The sequence below is a fragment of the Manihot esculenta genome, chromosome 10, assembly GCF_001659605.2.
Source record: "Manihot esculenta cultivar AM560-2 chromosome 10, M.esculenta_v8, whole genome shotgun sequence".
In the NCBI taxonomy this organism is placed as follows: Eukaryota; Viridiplantae; Streptophyta; class Magnoliopsida; order Malpighiales; family Euphorbiaceae; genus Manihot; species Manihot esculenta.
This window is the reverse complement of record NC_035170.2, coordinates 23,197,522-23,214,491: the sequence shown is the minus strand read 5'-3', so window position 1 is coordinate 23,214,491 and position 16,970 is coordinate 23,197,522. Positions and strand designations below refer to the sequence as shown.

The window sequence follows — 16,970 nt, the reverse complement described above, 5'->3', positions numbered from 1 at the left end:
ACTTTGTTTTTTTTTTAAATTATTGATTTGACTTATTAGAGCTACGTAGACCCATTAAAAAGACGAAAAACTCTCTCCTAAATTTTAAATGTGTTTTATATTTATGACGTAAATTCGAAACTTTTGATTAAGGAGGAGAAACAATATCATGTTATGGATGTAGAGTATTCAATTATTTTTTTAACATCTCAATCAAACAATTATTCAAATTCTACCTCAAACTAATTATTCAATCATCTTATTGACCGATACTAGAGGTTTCGAATTCAAATTCTACTTCAAACTAAATATGCAAATTCTCCTTTCAAGCTGTAATCAGTAACAAAGGTCATAACTCATTTAACTGCATACCAAATTTGTTAAAGAGTAAAAGAATAAATGTCCCACTTGAAAATACACCTCCGAGGCTCAAGTAGTCGAAACATGCTCTACGCATTTCATCTTGTGCTGGATCATGTGATGCACTAAAGACTTTGTATAAGGCTCCTGCCAATGTATTTATAGTAGATGCCACTGGCTGGATAAGAAAGAAAAGAACACATGGTTAACAAAAATTTACTCTTTTCCTTGCTCTCTTTCTATGAAAATAGACAGACTATATGCTTGACTACCTTGCGAAGTGTGTAGAAAGATTTAAGATATTCACAAAGGCCAGATGCATCACTTAAATCATGTAGAGGTCTAAGAAGATTCCTTAGAACAACTATATCAGAAAGCGCCACAGTCATTCCTCCTCCAGTTAAAGGATGCCTCATGTTAAATGCATCACCTAAAAGAAGAGCACCTGGAGTGGGATGAGGAGCAGCAGGCATGCTCCTATTAGGCATTGTTCTGATGTTTCCTTTGTTAATGGCAGAAATGAAAGCATCAAATAGCTCATGAGGAATCTGAAACATGCAAGTTCCTGATGAGTCCAAGGAATCAAAGAGTAATGACTTGTAATTTCAAAAGAAAAGAAAAGAACATCTCCTCCATGCATTATAAACTGAGTCATGATCGAAAGCTCCTTTAAGCTAATAACTATATTAAGGATCAAATTAAGTAAAAGTTAAAATAACAAATAACAAATGGTTGTATTAGCAGGCTAAATAAGCAAGTTATTAATACCTGGGGAGCCACTATGGATTTTAAATAGTTGGCCATTTCACCATTGGAAATTGATGGCAGTTTTTGGCTTACTGGTATGTCAACCAAGCAACGAATTTCTGAGCTACTAATACGATAGAACAAGATTGGTGAAGGGTCTGCCAGAATAACATGTCCATGATTCTGGTATGGAAGCTCACAGTTCTCCAATATCAAAGCAACAAAGCAAGAGGGGATTTCAACCTGCAAACATTACAAGGCAAAATCCATAAATTACAAGTGAAATTGTGAATAAGACATTCATAGCTATTGCAAGTTTGAAACCCGATCTTGACCTTGGCATTGCAAAGAGAGCGTCGCAAGTTTGAAAAACAACCATCTCAAACTATTGTTAGTGGAGCAGATGCAGCAAGTTCCTGACCAAAAGTCCTCACGTGATACTACTGCTCAAGTGGGTTTTAACACTAGCACAGGTTAAGGATTTCTTGTCAGGATAAATTACTAGTCAAACATAACCCAAAGCCAATCACAAACTCAAAAATAAAAACAGTTACAAGTAGCTACAAATTATCATAATATATAAGATGTTATGATAATGCAATTCATATCATGAAACAGGTCTTTTGATAATGAAAGATATAATTTTTTATTAATTTTTTTTATTTGAAATGAAAGAATTTATTTCTTTCTTAACTTGAAAATTTTTCATTTTCAAATGAGATGAGATCCTTTTTTGTAAATATGCCAAACCAAGAGTAAATGAAACAATAAAAAGGTCAAAGCAAATAATAATAATAAAAAAAACTATGGCAGCATATGACTTAACTCAAGCAAAGAAGTGGATAACTAAGCTCAATGGGCAATGATTTAAGAGGTGTTTGACATTAAGGTTGGAAGTTAAGAAAGTGTTTTTTTGAAAAGTACCAATTTAGATGTTCTTTGGGAAAAACAGTTTGAAAAAAATTATTTTGTTATTTTATATTCTCGTGATTAAATTATATGAAAAATGATATTTTTAAGAAAATATTTTTCTCAACGGCATCTCCCAGCTCCAACGCTAATGTTAAACAATCCCTTAAAACAATAGATGTATTCCTTATTTCCTCTCCAAGGATTAAATATTTCCAATCATACTTGACAGATAAAGAGCATAGCGGGTCACTTTGCAAGAGAGCTTATTTATCAATATCTTCTTAGTTGATAGGTTTATCATTAGTTTTTAGAAAAATGGGAAGGATCCTCAGATCCAAAGTCTTATGAATTTTTCTTATGATTTATAGTGGTTTATACTTGAACTCGCACTTGTATTTAAATTGTTGAACTGCATGTACCTAATTAAATACCAAGTTCAATTAAGGTTTTTTTTTTTAATGATGAAATCAGCAAAATTTAAGTGAATCTAAGGATTCCACACTGAAATCAAGCCCTAACTTGCAAGCTATTTGGGAGGCAAAAAAGCGATAAAAGAAGAAGTTTGTTTTGGCATATGGCCATTAAAAGCAGCTCTTCCACATTTTGACGTTTTCTTGAGGGGCAATGATGCTATATTTTTCCGAAATGGTACCAGAAAATCTAGTTCCAAGCTTCTCAATGGCCAGTGGACACACAACCATAAAGAATGTCAATCCCACATCGGCCAGAATTAATACTCATTAATATTTTATGTTTCCAATGCAAGGACAACGGAAATCGCCGAGCTCAGTAACGTGGGCTTGTCACCCAAGTGGGGGCTCGAAGGTGTTGGAACGTTGTTCGAGCCCTTATGGCAGGATCAGGCTTGGCTAAATTTCTGGCTTGCCCGTTCCAAGCTGAGAGTTAAACCATGGGACCTGGGCGTAGGCTTGGGTCTCCTAGTTCCTAGAGCAGAGGGTAATGCGTGAGGCTGGCTTCACAGAGCAGCGATTACCTCTCGCTCCCAGCAGTGGAAGGATAACAGGTCAGTACCATCCTGGTTCATATGGCTAGATGGGCTGTGCTAACTGGACCATCACTTTTTACCCATTCACATTTTATTTTTTAAAAAAAAAAAATATTTGAGGATTAGAGTAATTGAAAATAAATAGCAAAACTTTAGAATCATATCCGATTAATAATGAAATGACTAACTCCCTATTCATATGATATATCATAAAGTATTTCACCTGATCTATGACTTGCATATTAAAGGAGAAAAAACACTGAGCAGTTCAGAATTGCTATTGATATTATCATTCGAATCTCAAAATAAATTTTTTGGCCTCCCATTTTCAGTAAAATTAACTATAATGGGACAATTGAATAATTAGAAATTATATTTTCCACATATAGCTGAACAAAATGCAAAGATACCTTTCCTTTAATAGAATCAATGTCAGTTGGTAATCTAAACTGTATAGAATAAAGCAATGAATCGTGCACCACCGAGCGCTTTTATTTCTTGTAAGTATACGATCTAGGATTTAAGATTTTCTCCAATTACAAAAAGGATTAGTGATCCAAGTCCTTGACAGATTTGGACACCTATATTCAACTGCTATAAATAAATACATATATTGAAAAGTTTTGTGGTACTTCTAAATCAATGGCATTCAAAACAAGTCTCTCTTCTACTTCTTCTCCCAAAAGAATCACCATCACTTTTTACCCATTCACATTTTATTTTTTAAAAAAAAAAATATTTGAGGATTAGAGTAATTGAAAATAAATAGCAAAACTTTAGAATCATATCCGATTAATAATGAAATGACTAACTCCCTATTCATATGATATATCATAAAGTATTTCACCTGATCTATGACTTGCATATTAAAGGAGAAAAAACACTGAGCAGTTCAGAATTGCTATTGATATTATCATTCGAATCTCAAAATAAATTTTTTGGCCTCCCATTTTCAGTAAAATTAACTATAATGGGACAATTGAATAATTAGAAATTATATTTTCCACATATAGCTGAACAAAATGCAAAGATACCTTTCCTTTAATAGAATCAATGTCAGTTGGTAATCTAAACTGTATAGAATAAAGCAATGAATCGTGCACCACCGAGCGCTTTTATTTCTTGTAAGTATACGATCTAGGATTTAAGATTTTCTCCAATTACAAAAAGGATTAGTGATCCAAGTCCTTGACAGATTTGGACACCTATATTCAACTGCTATAAATAAATACATATATTGAAAAGTTTTGTGGTACTTCTAAATCAATGGCATTCAAAACAAGTCTCTCTTCTACTTCTTCTCCCAAAAGAATCGCCTCGTGGATTCTTCCACTATTAAACCAAATGGTTTGAACTTCTCCCTGAACTGCTCCATTTGATCCCTGTTGACAAGTGTCGGCCACGTCCTGATGATCCGACCTGTCGACCGACCTATCCGACGTCTGAATGACTTGCCGACTTGTGGTGGTTTAAGACTTGATTTGTGTGTGAATATCTTTTCTTTCCTTCTTTGTCTTATGAAATATAAGAAATTTAGTTTGTACAACGCAGGAAATTTTGCTTGTACTGTATAGAAAGTTTTGCATTCTTAAGTTTTTCTAAATAGGGTGAACCTGATATATATATGGTCACTTTCCTGCCAATGAAAGGGAAAGGATTTTTATTCTCAAATTGTGTGATTCTCCAAATTTTTCATGGTATCAGAGCCATAGTGTAACGACCCGGAATCCGGACAGCTACCGGCGCTAGGATCCAGATCGGCATAAGGCCGCCGGGACCCGTAGCAAGCCTAACATACCACCTGTACACCTGTTTCATCTTATACATGATCAACACATACATAAAAATTTTGAACTTTTCTTTTCATTCATTCACCAAACTCAACCTGTGCATGCACTATTCATAAACATAATCATAAACATTAACCCCTCCTTGGAGTCCTCATCAATGCTCCAATGGGGTGACATAACATGTATTAAGTTTGGTTTATATAAGCATCATTAAAATCATGTACTCAAAGGGATTAACAACATACTAGGGAAGCACAATTCTATCCTCAATAACATCATATTACATAACTGATTAATACTATTCATTACATTTCAACATTTATCATGTCCACCACTAGCTATTACATAACCAAGACTTTACTCTAGCTGACCTCCTGGTCTATCCCGTACCTGCACACCTGGGGAATTAAGGGAGTGGGGTGAGCTACTAGAGCCCAGTGAGCAGAATAATAAAACATTATATTAAAAGTTCATGCTTTCATGAAATGCAACACATCACAAACAAATCACATCAAGGATGAATTTGTCACCAATAGCCCTCTACATTTCCATTAGTGCCAGAACGTAGAATGGGTCCTGGTCTTTCTCTTACATAACATAACATAACATTCCAAGATGCTAGGGACGTAGAATGGGTCATCCTGGACTTTCTCTTACATAGTGCCAGGGACGTAGAATGGGTCTTTCTGGACTTCCATTTCGTATCATCATCATATCATGACATAACATACGAGGGCTAATGGATCACTCAACATTCATCCACATCAATAACATAATATGCAATGCAACATATTCGTGAATACTAATGCAAACACCCTAACATATCACATGGTATCCATGATGCGTGAATCATGCTGATATATTCATTATTTACTTTAAAACATAAGAGTTATTCCACTCACCTTTGGCTAGCTCAGACCAAACACTGGAGCAGCTGACTCATTGCTGGGGTCCTCAGTTCCTCGGGTCCGAACCTACACAGGTGGACTCAAATGAGGGACCAAACATACAAGAACATGACTCTTAAATACTCCCCAAAACCCCCCTAAAATACCTCAAAACAATCATAGAAAACATGCAAAGGAGGGCTGCACAGGGCACTTTCGGCGGCAGGTTCGGCGGCCGAAAGGCCCTCCAGAGCCGAAAGTCATACACCTTCGGCGGCACTTTCGGCGGCCGAAGGTTCCCTCCAGAGACGAAACTCATGCATGTTCGGCGGCACCTTCAGTGGCCGAAACTTCCCTTCAGAGCCGAAAGTCCACTTTCGGGGGCAGGGTTCGGCAGCCAAAGGCTGGCGTCCACAGGCAGGTTCGGCGGCCGAAAGTCCCTTCGACTGCCGAACCTGAGTTCTTCCAAAGGCAGAACTCAGCCTCAACTCATGCACAAATGCCTCCCATACTTCACAACTCAACCAAAACATGCATAAACACATACAATAGCTCCTAGGGGCTTCAAACTATCCTAAACCTCAACTACAACACATCAAACACACATAAACAACCCACATTGCACAATAACTCAACATAAACCCTTAAACTCATCAAAAACCTACACATGCATTTCTATCCCCAAGAATCAACTTAAAACTTGTTTAAACGTATAATGAGCTCAAGATTGACTCTTACCTCTTGAAGATCGAGAGAGAGTGTGACCTAACTTGGAGATTTGGGGAAAATGGGTTCCTGAGGTCTCCAAGCTTCACAACTTCGATCTAAGCTCGAAATCTTCAAAAACCAAGTTAAAATCCATAAGAAATCATGAAAACTCGAAGGAAGAAGCTCAAAATCAACAAGGGACGGCGGAGAGCTCACCTTGGCCGAAAATGGGGAGAAAAGCTAGCCCGTTTCGGACAAGGGACCCCTTTATAGGTGGCTGGCCAGGCCACTTTCGGGAGCCTAACGTGCCTCCGCATGCATGCCATGTTCGGCGGCCGAACCTGGACTTCCCTCACTTATGCCTTCGGGGGCCTAAAGCGCTCCCGAAGCGCATGCATGTTATGCAGCCGAACTTGAGGTTCGGCGGCCGAACCTGAGTCTTCCTCTCAAGACTATTTTCATTCAAAACTTAATTTCTTTCTTGCTTAAAACCATAAAATACATTAAAACATTTTATAAAAATATGATTTTACCCTTCTAGAGGTTTCTGACATCCAAGATTCCACCGGACGGTAGGAATTCCGATACCGGAGTTTAGCTGGGTATTACACATAGAAGTTGAAAAGAAACATGGGGAGAATTCAGGAACAATGAAAAATTCTTCCAATCCTTATACACTAAATTTAAGTGACAACCCGAGCAATTTGACTACCTAGGTGCAGTTGAAAGAGAGAAGTACGAAGAATGGACAAGGGCCATGTGGACTGCATTGAGAGCCAAAAAGAAATAGGATTTTATCGATAGACCGTCAAACAACTGGTAGACGATGCAGCGGAACTCAAAGAGAAGTGGACAGTTAACTCCATGTTGGTTTTCTTAGTATTTAATACCATTGAACCAACACTTCGATCAACTATCTCTCACGTCGAAAGGATGAAGAATTTGTGAGAAGATATTAAGTAGAGATTCTCACGAATGCAGCCGTTGAGATCTGACTTGGCAAACTGTAGGCAGGATAGTCAATCCATTGTATCCTATTTTAGTAAACTCAAAACCTTATGGGATGAGATTAATAATTATGATCACATGACAATGTGTGCATGTGCAGATTGCAAATGCAATCTTACCATTGAAATGGAGCAAAAGCGTGAAGAAAAAAGAGTTCATTAATTTCTTATGGGCTTGGATGAAGAAGGTTATGGTACCGTGTGGTCCCATATCTTAAGCACTGCTCCTTTGCCTAATTTGCACCGTTCTTATGCTATGGTGGTTCGGTAAAAGTGAGTGAGAATTGTGACGAGAAGCAATGATGAACAGCGCAACCCCATGAGCTTCGCAATTCGAGCTAGTGGTTAGAATTCAGGGGGAATAAAGATAAAAATTATATTTGCTCTCATTGCAATCGGGAGGGTCATGACACTGAAAGTTATTTTCAGTTAATAGGCTACCAAGAATGGTGGGGTACTTGACCTCGTGGCAACTCAGGTGTGCAGGCAGTACTCAAAAGTCTGGGACCAACATGTCCATAAATAGCAGAAAATCTTCGTTGAGGGGACCGATATATCTATAAATTATGGAAAGCTTTATAGAAGGGACCGATATATCTATAAACTGCAGAAAATCTTTGTTGAAGGGACCAATATGTCCATAAACTGTAGAAATCTTTATGGAAGGGATCGACATGTCTATAAACTGCAGAAAATCTTTGACGAAGGGACCGACATATCCATAAATTGTTGAAGGGATTGACCTGTCCATAAACTATCTTTATGGAAGGGACCAGTATGTCCATAAACTGCATGTCCATGAACTGATATCTTCACCAAGGCCTTGCACAAAGATCAATTTCATTTTCCCCTAGGCAAGTTGGGCAGTCGGAATCTTCATGCTCCATCTTAAGGTGGAGTATTGGAAGCGACCGGACATCCTGATGATCCGGCCTGTCCACCAGACATCCCTTAATGACCTATCGACCTGTATTAACACTATCTGACGTCTTGACGACCAGCCGACCTGTAGTGGTTTAAGACTTGATTTGTGTGTGAATATCTTTTCTTTCTTTCTTTGTCTTGTGCATTACAAGAAGTTTAGTTTGCACAGCGTAAGAAGTTTGGCTTATATGGTATAAGATGTTTTACATTCTTAGATTTTCCTAAATATATATTGTCACTTTTCTGTCAATGAAATGGTAAGAATTTTCATTCTCAAATTGTGTGATTCTCTAAATTTTACATCTTCTTGGTGTTTTATTGCAAAATCACATGTGCCTCAGACACCATGGCTCCTGCTCCCTATACGCAATCAAATCAAGGACATCAGGTGGATACTGACGGGTGCCGAATCCGTCAATTTAAAATTTACTTCCCTTCTCTTGATTGTTAAGAACTTGAAGATAGGGTGAGTGAGTATCGATCCCACAGAGACCTTAAATCTGCTTAATTTAAATGACCAAATTGAAATAGAGAAATAGTTTAATGAAAAAGTGAGAAGAAGAGATTTTTCTTTTTTATGAAAATAGTTGTGCCTTGGGCAAGCCAATAAAAATAAACTTAAGAGAAAATAAATAAATAAATAAATAATGTAATTGAAAATTTAAAAACAACTAATTAATTAAAACTTTCAGCTGAAGGTAATCAAATTGAGTTATTTTGCAGTTGATCATTGATTAAAAAAAATAATTCATTTTATTATCTATTGTTTAGTTATAGTGGTCAAACACGCGAATCCCACCAATTCTTCCTTATGAATAAATTAATCCGCTTCGCGCTTAAATTAATTTCTAGTCAACTAACAACCCCAACAAGCGTGTAGATTTAATTAGTCAACTGCTTTAAGAGAGAAAAATCCAAACTTGATTAATAAAAACACGTGTTTTATTTAAATCAAATCCACTAATTTCTTAATATAAACTAATATATTAATTGCCACTTGTTATTAACCCAATTAAACAATTACGGATTTAATTAGATTAATTAGCAATATGTTGTCTCCCTAAGAAATTCAATGGGCCCCTTAAATTCTCAAGAAAACAACAATGGAGGTGGTGTTCCTCGAATTCAAAAATTAATAGAAAATAGAAAATAAGATGAAAAGAATTAAAGTACATAACCTCATAACTTGAACAAACCTCAATTTAATTTAACCTTCAACTGAAAAATAAATGTTTAGCTACTCATGGCCATAATAAAATTATAACAACTAAGTAAAAGAAGAAGAAAAAGAAAAGAAGATGGAAAAGAAGGTGGAGAACAACAAGAGAGGAAATGAGAGTGAGAGGTAGAATGTGATTCTCTAGGTTGAATGCTAGGAGCCTTTATATAGGCACAAAAAGATAAAACTTAAAATAAAAACTATTATCCCTATCTTATCTCTATCTTCATCTTATCTCTATCCTCATCCGATTGAGTTTGATTCAAATTGACTCCACTCGAAGCTGATACTATCTTTGCTTAGGTGGCAAAATATATCTTATCTCCCATCGCCTCCAGTATAAAAATCCTTTAATTTCGCCTTTTTTTTCTTCCTTTTTTCAACTTTTGCTAACAACTTTGTACAAAATTAAATTCAAATTAAAATTAAATATTTACATAAAAATTACAGTAAAATCAAGGAATTAAATGAGGAAAAAAATTGTGAGTTTTGCAACTCATCAAATACTCGTCGCTTCTTTAGTCTCCAGGATAATAAGACATATCAGATCAAGGACATAGATAAACTGGATGATGTTTGATGCGTTGGGTTGTCTCATGGGTGACCAGTGCTTTTGGATGATGAAGCAAAACCTTTTCTCTCAACCTAGACATGGCCATGGACCGGTTTCGGTTTGGAACCGGCGGTTCAATTTATTTCTTGAACCGAATCGGAGCCGGCCTAATTTAAAACGTTTGAAGACGGTTTCAATTTCTTAACGATTTTAGTCAGATTCCAGTCCGGTTTTAAAACGGTCACGGTTGTGATTTTTTATTGTAAAAAAACTTAAATAAAATATAAAAAAAATAAATATGTCTTAAATGTTATTGAATATATATTTTATTAAATAAGTAAATTATAAAATGAATCCATTTACATGATATAAAAATAAAATAATATATATATAATATAAAAATAAAATAAAATTACATTTAAATGAAAATAATATTTTTTTACAAATTAAAAATAAATTTACACTTATTTGATAATTTAACTTGTTTATGCATTAATTTTAAGTGATACAATTTTTAAAATGATTTATTTAAAAAATGAAAAATCAAACTGAAACTGAGCAGTTGGTTTGAACCGGTTAATTTCCATCCGATTGTGGTTCCGGTTCACATGAGGGGAAACATAATCGCCTTTCTAGTTTAAGGTTTATGTCTGAGTCAAGTACAATAAATAGTTGACCAGTTAGGCTTCGACAGGTACGAAGCTACGGTGGGTCAAGGGGCACCATGGACCCCTAAAAAATTACAAATCATTTAGGGATATTTAGATAGTTTTACATATAGCAAAAAAATTATTATTAAATCCCTATACATTTAAAAAACTTTATTAATTAATCTTTGTTTCAAAATTACTCTATTAAAATATTTTCTACTTTATAAAATTAAATTTTTAAATCATTCTATCAAATAAATCCTTATCCGTTTTCAATATTATTTAGTTCATTTAATTTTAATTATTTTTTTTTATTTTGTCCCTCCCATTTTCTATTTTTCCAATTCAAAAAATTTATTTTTTATTTTTGAAATTTCAACTCCAATGCATTAATTGTTTTTAAAAAATTATTCATTCATTGCCTAATTTAATTTGATATGCTATTGTTGTTATTAAAAAGTAATTATCTCTCTTAATTAGTTTCTAATATATTTATAAAATTAAAATTATTTGTTAAACTATCTAAATTAAGAGAAATAAATTTTAAATTTTTATAAATAAAAGAGTTTTATGATTAATTTTTTTATTAATTAATAAGTTTCATGGACCATTTAAATTTAAAAATAATTTAATTTTAAAAATATAAATTTAATGGGTAATAGGTTAGATAATTTAAATTTAAAAATACTTAAATATAAATAAGTATTATTTTTTATAGATAATAGATTAGATTATTTAAATTTAGAAAAATGAAATAAAATATTGTTTCTATAATTAATGGGTTAGATAATTTAATTTTAAAAAAATAAAATTTATAATAAATATTATATTAAATTATTATGTTAATTTAACCGTATTATTTTTTATGAATTTGCATGTTATATTTATAGTAGAAAGGTTTTTTTTCTATAATAAATACTATTAAAAGTGAGAAATAAAAACTATTGCGATATTATGCTCTAATGATTTTCTTTATGCATTAATTTTGGAAAATTCCATTGAAATCAGGGATATCCATGCTTCTTCACCAAAAAAGAAGAGGAAAATCCACCTTTTAATTCCAAGAAAAATGGTGGTAGCTGCAGAATATCTCATTAGAGCTACTTCGTATTTTTTTTTAAAATTAAGAGGACGAAAAGCTCTCTCCTAAATTTTAAATGTGTTTTATATCTATGGCGTAAATTCAAAATTTTTAATTAAGGAGGAGAAACAATATCATCTTATGGATATAGAGTATTCAATTATTTTTTTAACATCTCAATCAAACAATTATTCAAATTCTACTTCAAACTAATTATTCAATCATCTTATTGACCGATACTAGAGATTTCAAATTCAAATTCTACTTCAAACTAATTATTCAAATTCTCCTTTCAAGCTGTAATCAGTAACAAAGGCTATAACTCATTTAACTGCATAGCAAATTTGTTAAAGAGTAAAAGAATAAATGTCCAACTAGCAGTTGTATTACATTTGAAAATTCCTACATCAAATCTTAAAAAAAAAAAAAAAGAAAGATGAATCAAAACCTATTCTAGTTTACAATTTAGTACAAGATAAATGGTTAGTTCTGGGTAAATTTGATTAGCTATGCCGTCAAGTATCATTCATTTTGCTTGCTTCAATTTTCAAAGAGCTAAGGGTCTGCAGTATTTTGCCATGACCTTTGGGAAGAACATATGTTGAGCTCCTTCAACTCTTATTATTGGAAATATAATCCTTGATGCAACCTAAAGAAAAAGAAGAATATTAGGGAAAAAAGAAACAAAAAACTATGACTCATACAACTTAAAAGTGTAGTCAATATACATACTGAGATCATTCTAGCCCCCATCCATATCCTCTTGGCAGATGGCAATGTAAATACCAAGCGACCAACACCATAGACAGCCACAGCAAAGAAGTGCATAACCAAGCTCAATGGCTGAGGGTTTAAACCTGAGAGTAAAGCAATAGGTCCACTTGAAAATACACCTCCGAGGCTCAAGTAGTCGAAACATGCTCTACGCATTTCATCTTGTGCTGGATCATGTGATGCACTAAAGACTTTGTATAAGGCTCCTGCCAATGTATTTATAGTAGATGCCACTGGCTGGATAAGAAAGAAAAGAACACATGGTTAACATAAATTTACTCTTTTCCTTGCTCTCTCTCTATGAAAATAGACAGACTATATGCTTGACTACCTTGCGAAGTGTGTAGAAAGATTTAAGATATTCACAAAGGCCAGATGCATCACTTAAATCATGTAGAGGTCTAAGAAGATTCCTTAGAACAACTATATCAGAAAGCGCCACAGTCATTCCTCCTCCAGTTAAAGGATGCCTCATGTTAAATGCATCACCTAAAAGAAGAGCACCTGGAGTGGGATGAGGAGCAGCAGGCATGCTCCTATTAGGCATTGTTCTGATGTTTCCTTTGTTAATGGCAGAAATGAAAGCATCAAATAGCTCATGAGGAATCTGAAACATGCAAGTTCCTGATGAGTCCAAGGAATCAAAGAGTAATGACTTGTAATTTCAAAAGAAAAGAAAAGAACATCTCCTCCATGCATTATAAACTGAGTCATGATCGAAAGCTCCTTTAAGCTAATAACTATATTAAGGATCAAATTAAGTAAAAGTTAAAATAACAAATAACAAATGGTTGTATTAGCAGGCTAAATAAGCAAGTTATTAATACCTGGGGAGCCACTATGGATTTTAAATAGTTGGCCATTTCACCATTGGAAATTGATGGCAGTTTTTGGCTTACTGGTATGTCAACCAAGCAACGAATTTCTGAGCTACTAATACGATAGAACAAGATTGGTGAAGGGTCTGCCAGAATAACATGTCCATGATTCTGGTATGGAAGCTCACAGTTCTCCAATATCAAAGCAACAAAGCAAGAGGGGATTTCAACCTGCAAACATTACAAGGCAAAATCCATAAATTACAAGTGAAATTGTGAATAAGACATTCATAGCTATTGCAAGTTTGAAACCCGATCTTGACCTTGGCATTGCAAAGAGAGCGTCGCAAGTTTGAAAAACAACCATCACAAACTATTGTTAGTGGAGCAGATGCAGCAAGTTCTTGACCAGTTTTTGTTTTGTATTGGACACCCTTGATTGTTCCATTTGCTTCAAGCAAGGATGTTACTGTTCCTTGTTCCAATCTTACACTGTAAAGAGAAATTAGAGAAATTAAGTTATGAACTTACACGTTAAATGAAAAAGGTTTCATTAATGGAATTGGAAAGGAAACGATGATTACTTGGTTAGACTAGCAGCTTTTTCTCGCATCCTTTGGATGAAACGTCCATTGTGAAAGCTTCTGCCAGACACGTTAGAATCAAAGCTTTGCAAGGGATAGGAAAGTTTAGTACTTCTTCCACCCTTGTAAAGAGCATATCCAAATACTTGTTGGGCATCGATGTCTTCTACGCAATCTGCAGCCACTCAAAATGTATATAGTCTAAGAATTAGAAGTGACAACATTGGTTTGCAGTAATAAAAATTTTGGAACTTCCTATTCTGGTTACCTTGAAGTCCCAACTCAATTAGTTTTAGGTAGCCACCAGGTTGGAGAAGTTCTCCAACAATTCTGTCAGGCTCAGTCAAGTCTCTTTCAATCACATGTACGTTCCTTCCATCCTGCATTGGAGAGAAGGAAACAAGGACGTAAATCACATATTTCTGATAGATTAAAAAGCAAGCACACAAGAAGTAATAGACAGAGAGAGTTACCTTGCCAAGAGTATAAGCAAGAGCAGAACCTGCAACCCCAGCTCCAACAATAATTACATCTGGTTTCTTGTCTTTCTCTGCCTGGTCTATTCCATTTTCAGAGCTCTCTAATTTTTCATATCTTGCAACTCCTCTTGATGTTGTGGCTTTCTTCTGTGCTGTTATTCTATACAACAACACAAACCCCAACAAAGAAGCCATGATTCCTCCCATTAAGTATTCAGATTCCATTTCCAGAAGCAATATAAGAATTGTACAAGTGATGGTGAGTTTTGAAGTCGTGTAGAAAAATGGTTTTCTGGTTCCTTTATATAGTTTTCCAAATGTACGACTAAATTGATGAAATGGTTCTACTAAATCAAATACAATGAGATTTGGACAGATGCATAAGAATGAAAAATGTTGTCAAGATCTTCAAAATGAAATCAGTCTAAAAGACCACAAAATGGATTTCATTTGTTGTTTTTATTAAGCTGTCCATATTTGGAGTTTGGAGTCTTGTATTTGACCAAATAGGTCTTGAATTGCAGCAGTTGTCCAATGCAATTATTTGACTGGTAATGTAGTAGAATTGGAACCACATACCAAAAGTCCTCACGTGATACTACTGCTCAAGTGGGTTTTAACACTAGCACAGGTTAAGGATTTCTTGTCAGGATAAATTACTAGTCAAACATAACCCAAAGCCAATCACAAACTGTAAAAGGCAGAGTCTTCAGTTTAGCTGCAATCACAAACTCAGAAATAAATTATCTTAATATATAAGATGTCTTTTCCTTATTAAAAAATAAGTTATTTTCTTTAAAATAATTTAATTTTTTTAATAAAAAATTATTTTTATTAATTTTTTAAATATTTTAAATGTCAAAAAATATTACCAAATATTTTTCATAAAACAAAAGGAGAATTCAAGAAATTTAGCTCAACTCAACATATAAATAAATAGTTGTACAAATTAAATGAGATTCATTTATTTTTACTCTCTCCTATCCTTTTGGTTAAGATATAAATCAATTATAATAACTTTATTTTATTTTCAATACAACTTGTCTTTAATATTTTATTTTTTTAAATAATAATTCAAATTATCATTAAACTTTAATTCAAATCATTAGTAATGATTTTTTATTTGTATAAAACTTAATATCCATATTTTATGTTAAAAAATGGATACAATTTAAAAGTAGCCAAAAAATATTATTTTATAAACTAAAATAATTGTCATTGTTTAATCTATATAAAAAAAATAAAATGAACAAAAAATATGTGATACAAGAAGTGGATACATGGTATATCAAATGAGGGATAGAATTATCTTCAAGACAGTAACTTTAATAACTCTTAAAGCCTTTACTAAATTAGAGGATAAATTTTGCATAAAACTTGATTTACAATTTATCACAATATAAAAATTAAATGAGATTTATTTATTTATATTTGGACAGTTATAACCCGGATTATTACAAAAATAAGCGGTTGAATTAAGAATTTCCACACCACATTTAGTTTAAATGGTTATGGTTTTTTTTTTTTAAAGGGACTAAACAGATAAAGAGAAAAATAGAGAGAGAAATAAAGAGAGAGGAAAGCATAGGGTTGAGCTCCTCTATAGATTGAAGGAGGGTGCCCAATCGTGTGAATAGGTGTTTTCTTTTTTTATTTTGATGTTTTGAAGGGTTGATGTTTGCGTTGGATTTTTGTTTGGCTTAATTTTTTTTACTTATTTTCGATGCTCTTTCTGTGACTATTAGATACATTATCAGTGTCTAATAGTGGCTCCATAACTATGTTAGACCGAAAATATCATGAGCTACCTCTTTTTCTGGTGGACGTTGGTGCTCAATCATTATGGAATCAGTTGGTTTGCATAACTATGTTAGACCGAAAATATCATGCGCTACCTCTTTTTCTGGTGGACGTTGGTGCTCAATCATCATGGAATCAGTTGGTTTGCATGGTGCTCTTCTTCTTTGGTCGATATGGTCATTGATTTCTTGGTCGATCATGGTCAATTATGGAGGCTTTGGATAGATGGGCTAGTTTAAAACTGTTATTTTTTTTCTTATTTGAGTGATGCTCTATCGATATGATTAGGAGTAGTGTAAATTGATGCCATTGTAGGGATGCTAAGAGGAAGCTAGGTTGGTTCGGTGTAATGCAGGTGTTGGACAGTGGGTGCATGCTATCCGGTGGTCCTTCGAGTTAGGGTTTATGGGATTCTTATGATTTTGAGTTGTAGTTTAGTTTTCTAATTATTTTGATATCTAATCTTAATTCACTAGATATTATCAAATGCAATGCCTTTTCAATGTTTAATTTGCCTGTCCAAACTTCAAAGAATATAAATAATAAAAAGAAATATTCACATTATAGATTGAAAAATTGTTTTTTCTCATTCTTCTTTTTTTCTCTGAGATATTAGTCTCTTGCCCATCCGGATATGGGACATCGGTCTCGACTGACTGGATATATAGTGAGTTTTTCACCTCTGGATTGTT

General features: G+C 33.9%; 1 protein-coding gene and 1 pseudogene across 2 annotated transcripts; both read right to left on the bottom strand.

The window, feature by feature from the left end:
- Window positions 1-304: 304 nt before the first annotated feature.
- On the bottom strand, window positions 305-3,699 carry LOC122724825 (annotated as a pseudogene).
- Window positions 3,700-12,197: 8,498 nt separating this feature from the next.
- Window positions 12,198-14,938, bottom strand: LOC122724887 (squalene monooxygenase SE1-like). 2 transcript variants are annotated; one of them, XM_043960839.1, is made up of 8 exons: window positions 14,473-14,936; window positions 14,268-14,379; window positions 14,000-14,174; window positions 13,739-13,907; window positions 13,425-13,646; window positions 12,929-13,204; window positions 12,556-12,834; window positions 12,198-12,472 (listed from the first exon to the last, which is right to left on the bottom strand). In XM_043960839.1, exons 1-8 carry the CDS (start codon window positions 14,701-14,703, stop codon window positions 12,371-12,373), a joined length of 1,566 nt encoding a protein of 521 aa, XP_043816774.1. In that variant the 5' UTR covers window positions 14,704-14,936; the 3' UTR covers window positions 12,198-12,370. The 2 variants fall into 2 exon arrangements, with proteins under 2 accessions (XP_043816774.1, XP_043816775.1); XM_043960840.1 differs by lacking the exon at window positions 12,929-13,204 and having other exon boundaries at window positions 14,473-14,938.
- Between the last annotated feature and the right edge of the window lie 2,032 nt (window positions 14,939-16,970).

Bases quoted from the DNA above. Each gene is read 5' to 3' on its own strand.
- LOC122724887 (XM_043960839.1), bottom strand. From the start codon at position 14,703: ATGGAATCTGAATACTTAATGGGAGGAATCATGGCTTCTTTGTTGGGG. The intron at 14,175-14,267 runs GTAACCAGAATA...GAGTGGCTGCAG, and splicing joins AATTGAGTTGGGACTTCAAG to ATTGCGTAGAAGACATCGAT. The intron at 12,473-12,555 runs GTATGTATATTG...CTTTTTCTTTAG, and splicing joins TGGGGGCTAGAATGATCTCA to GTTGCATCAAGGATTATATT.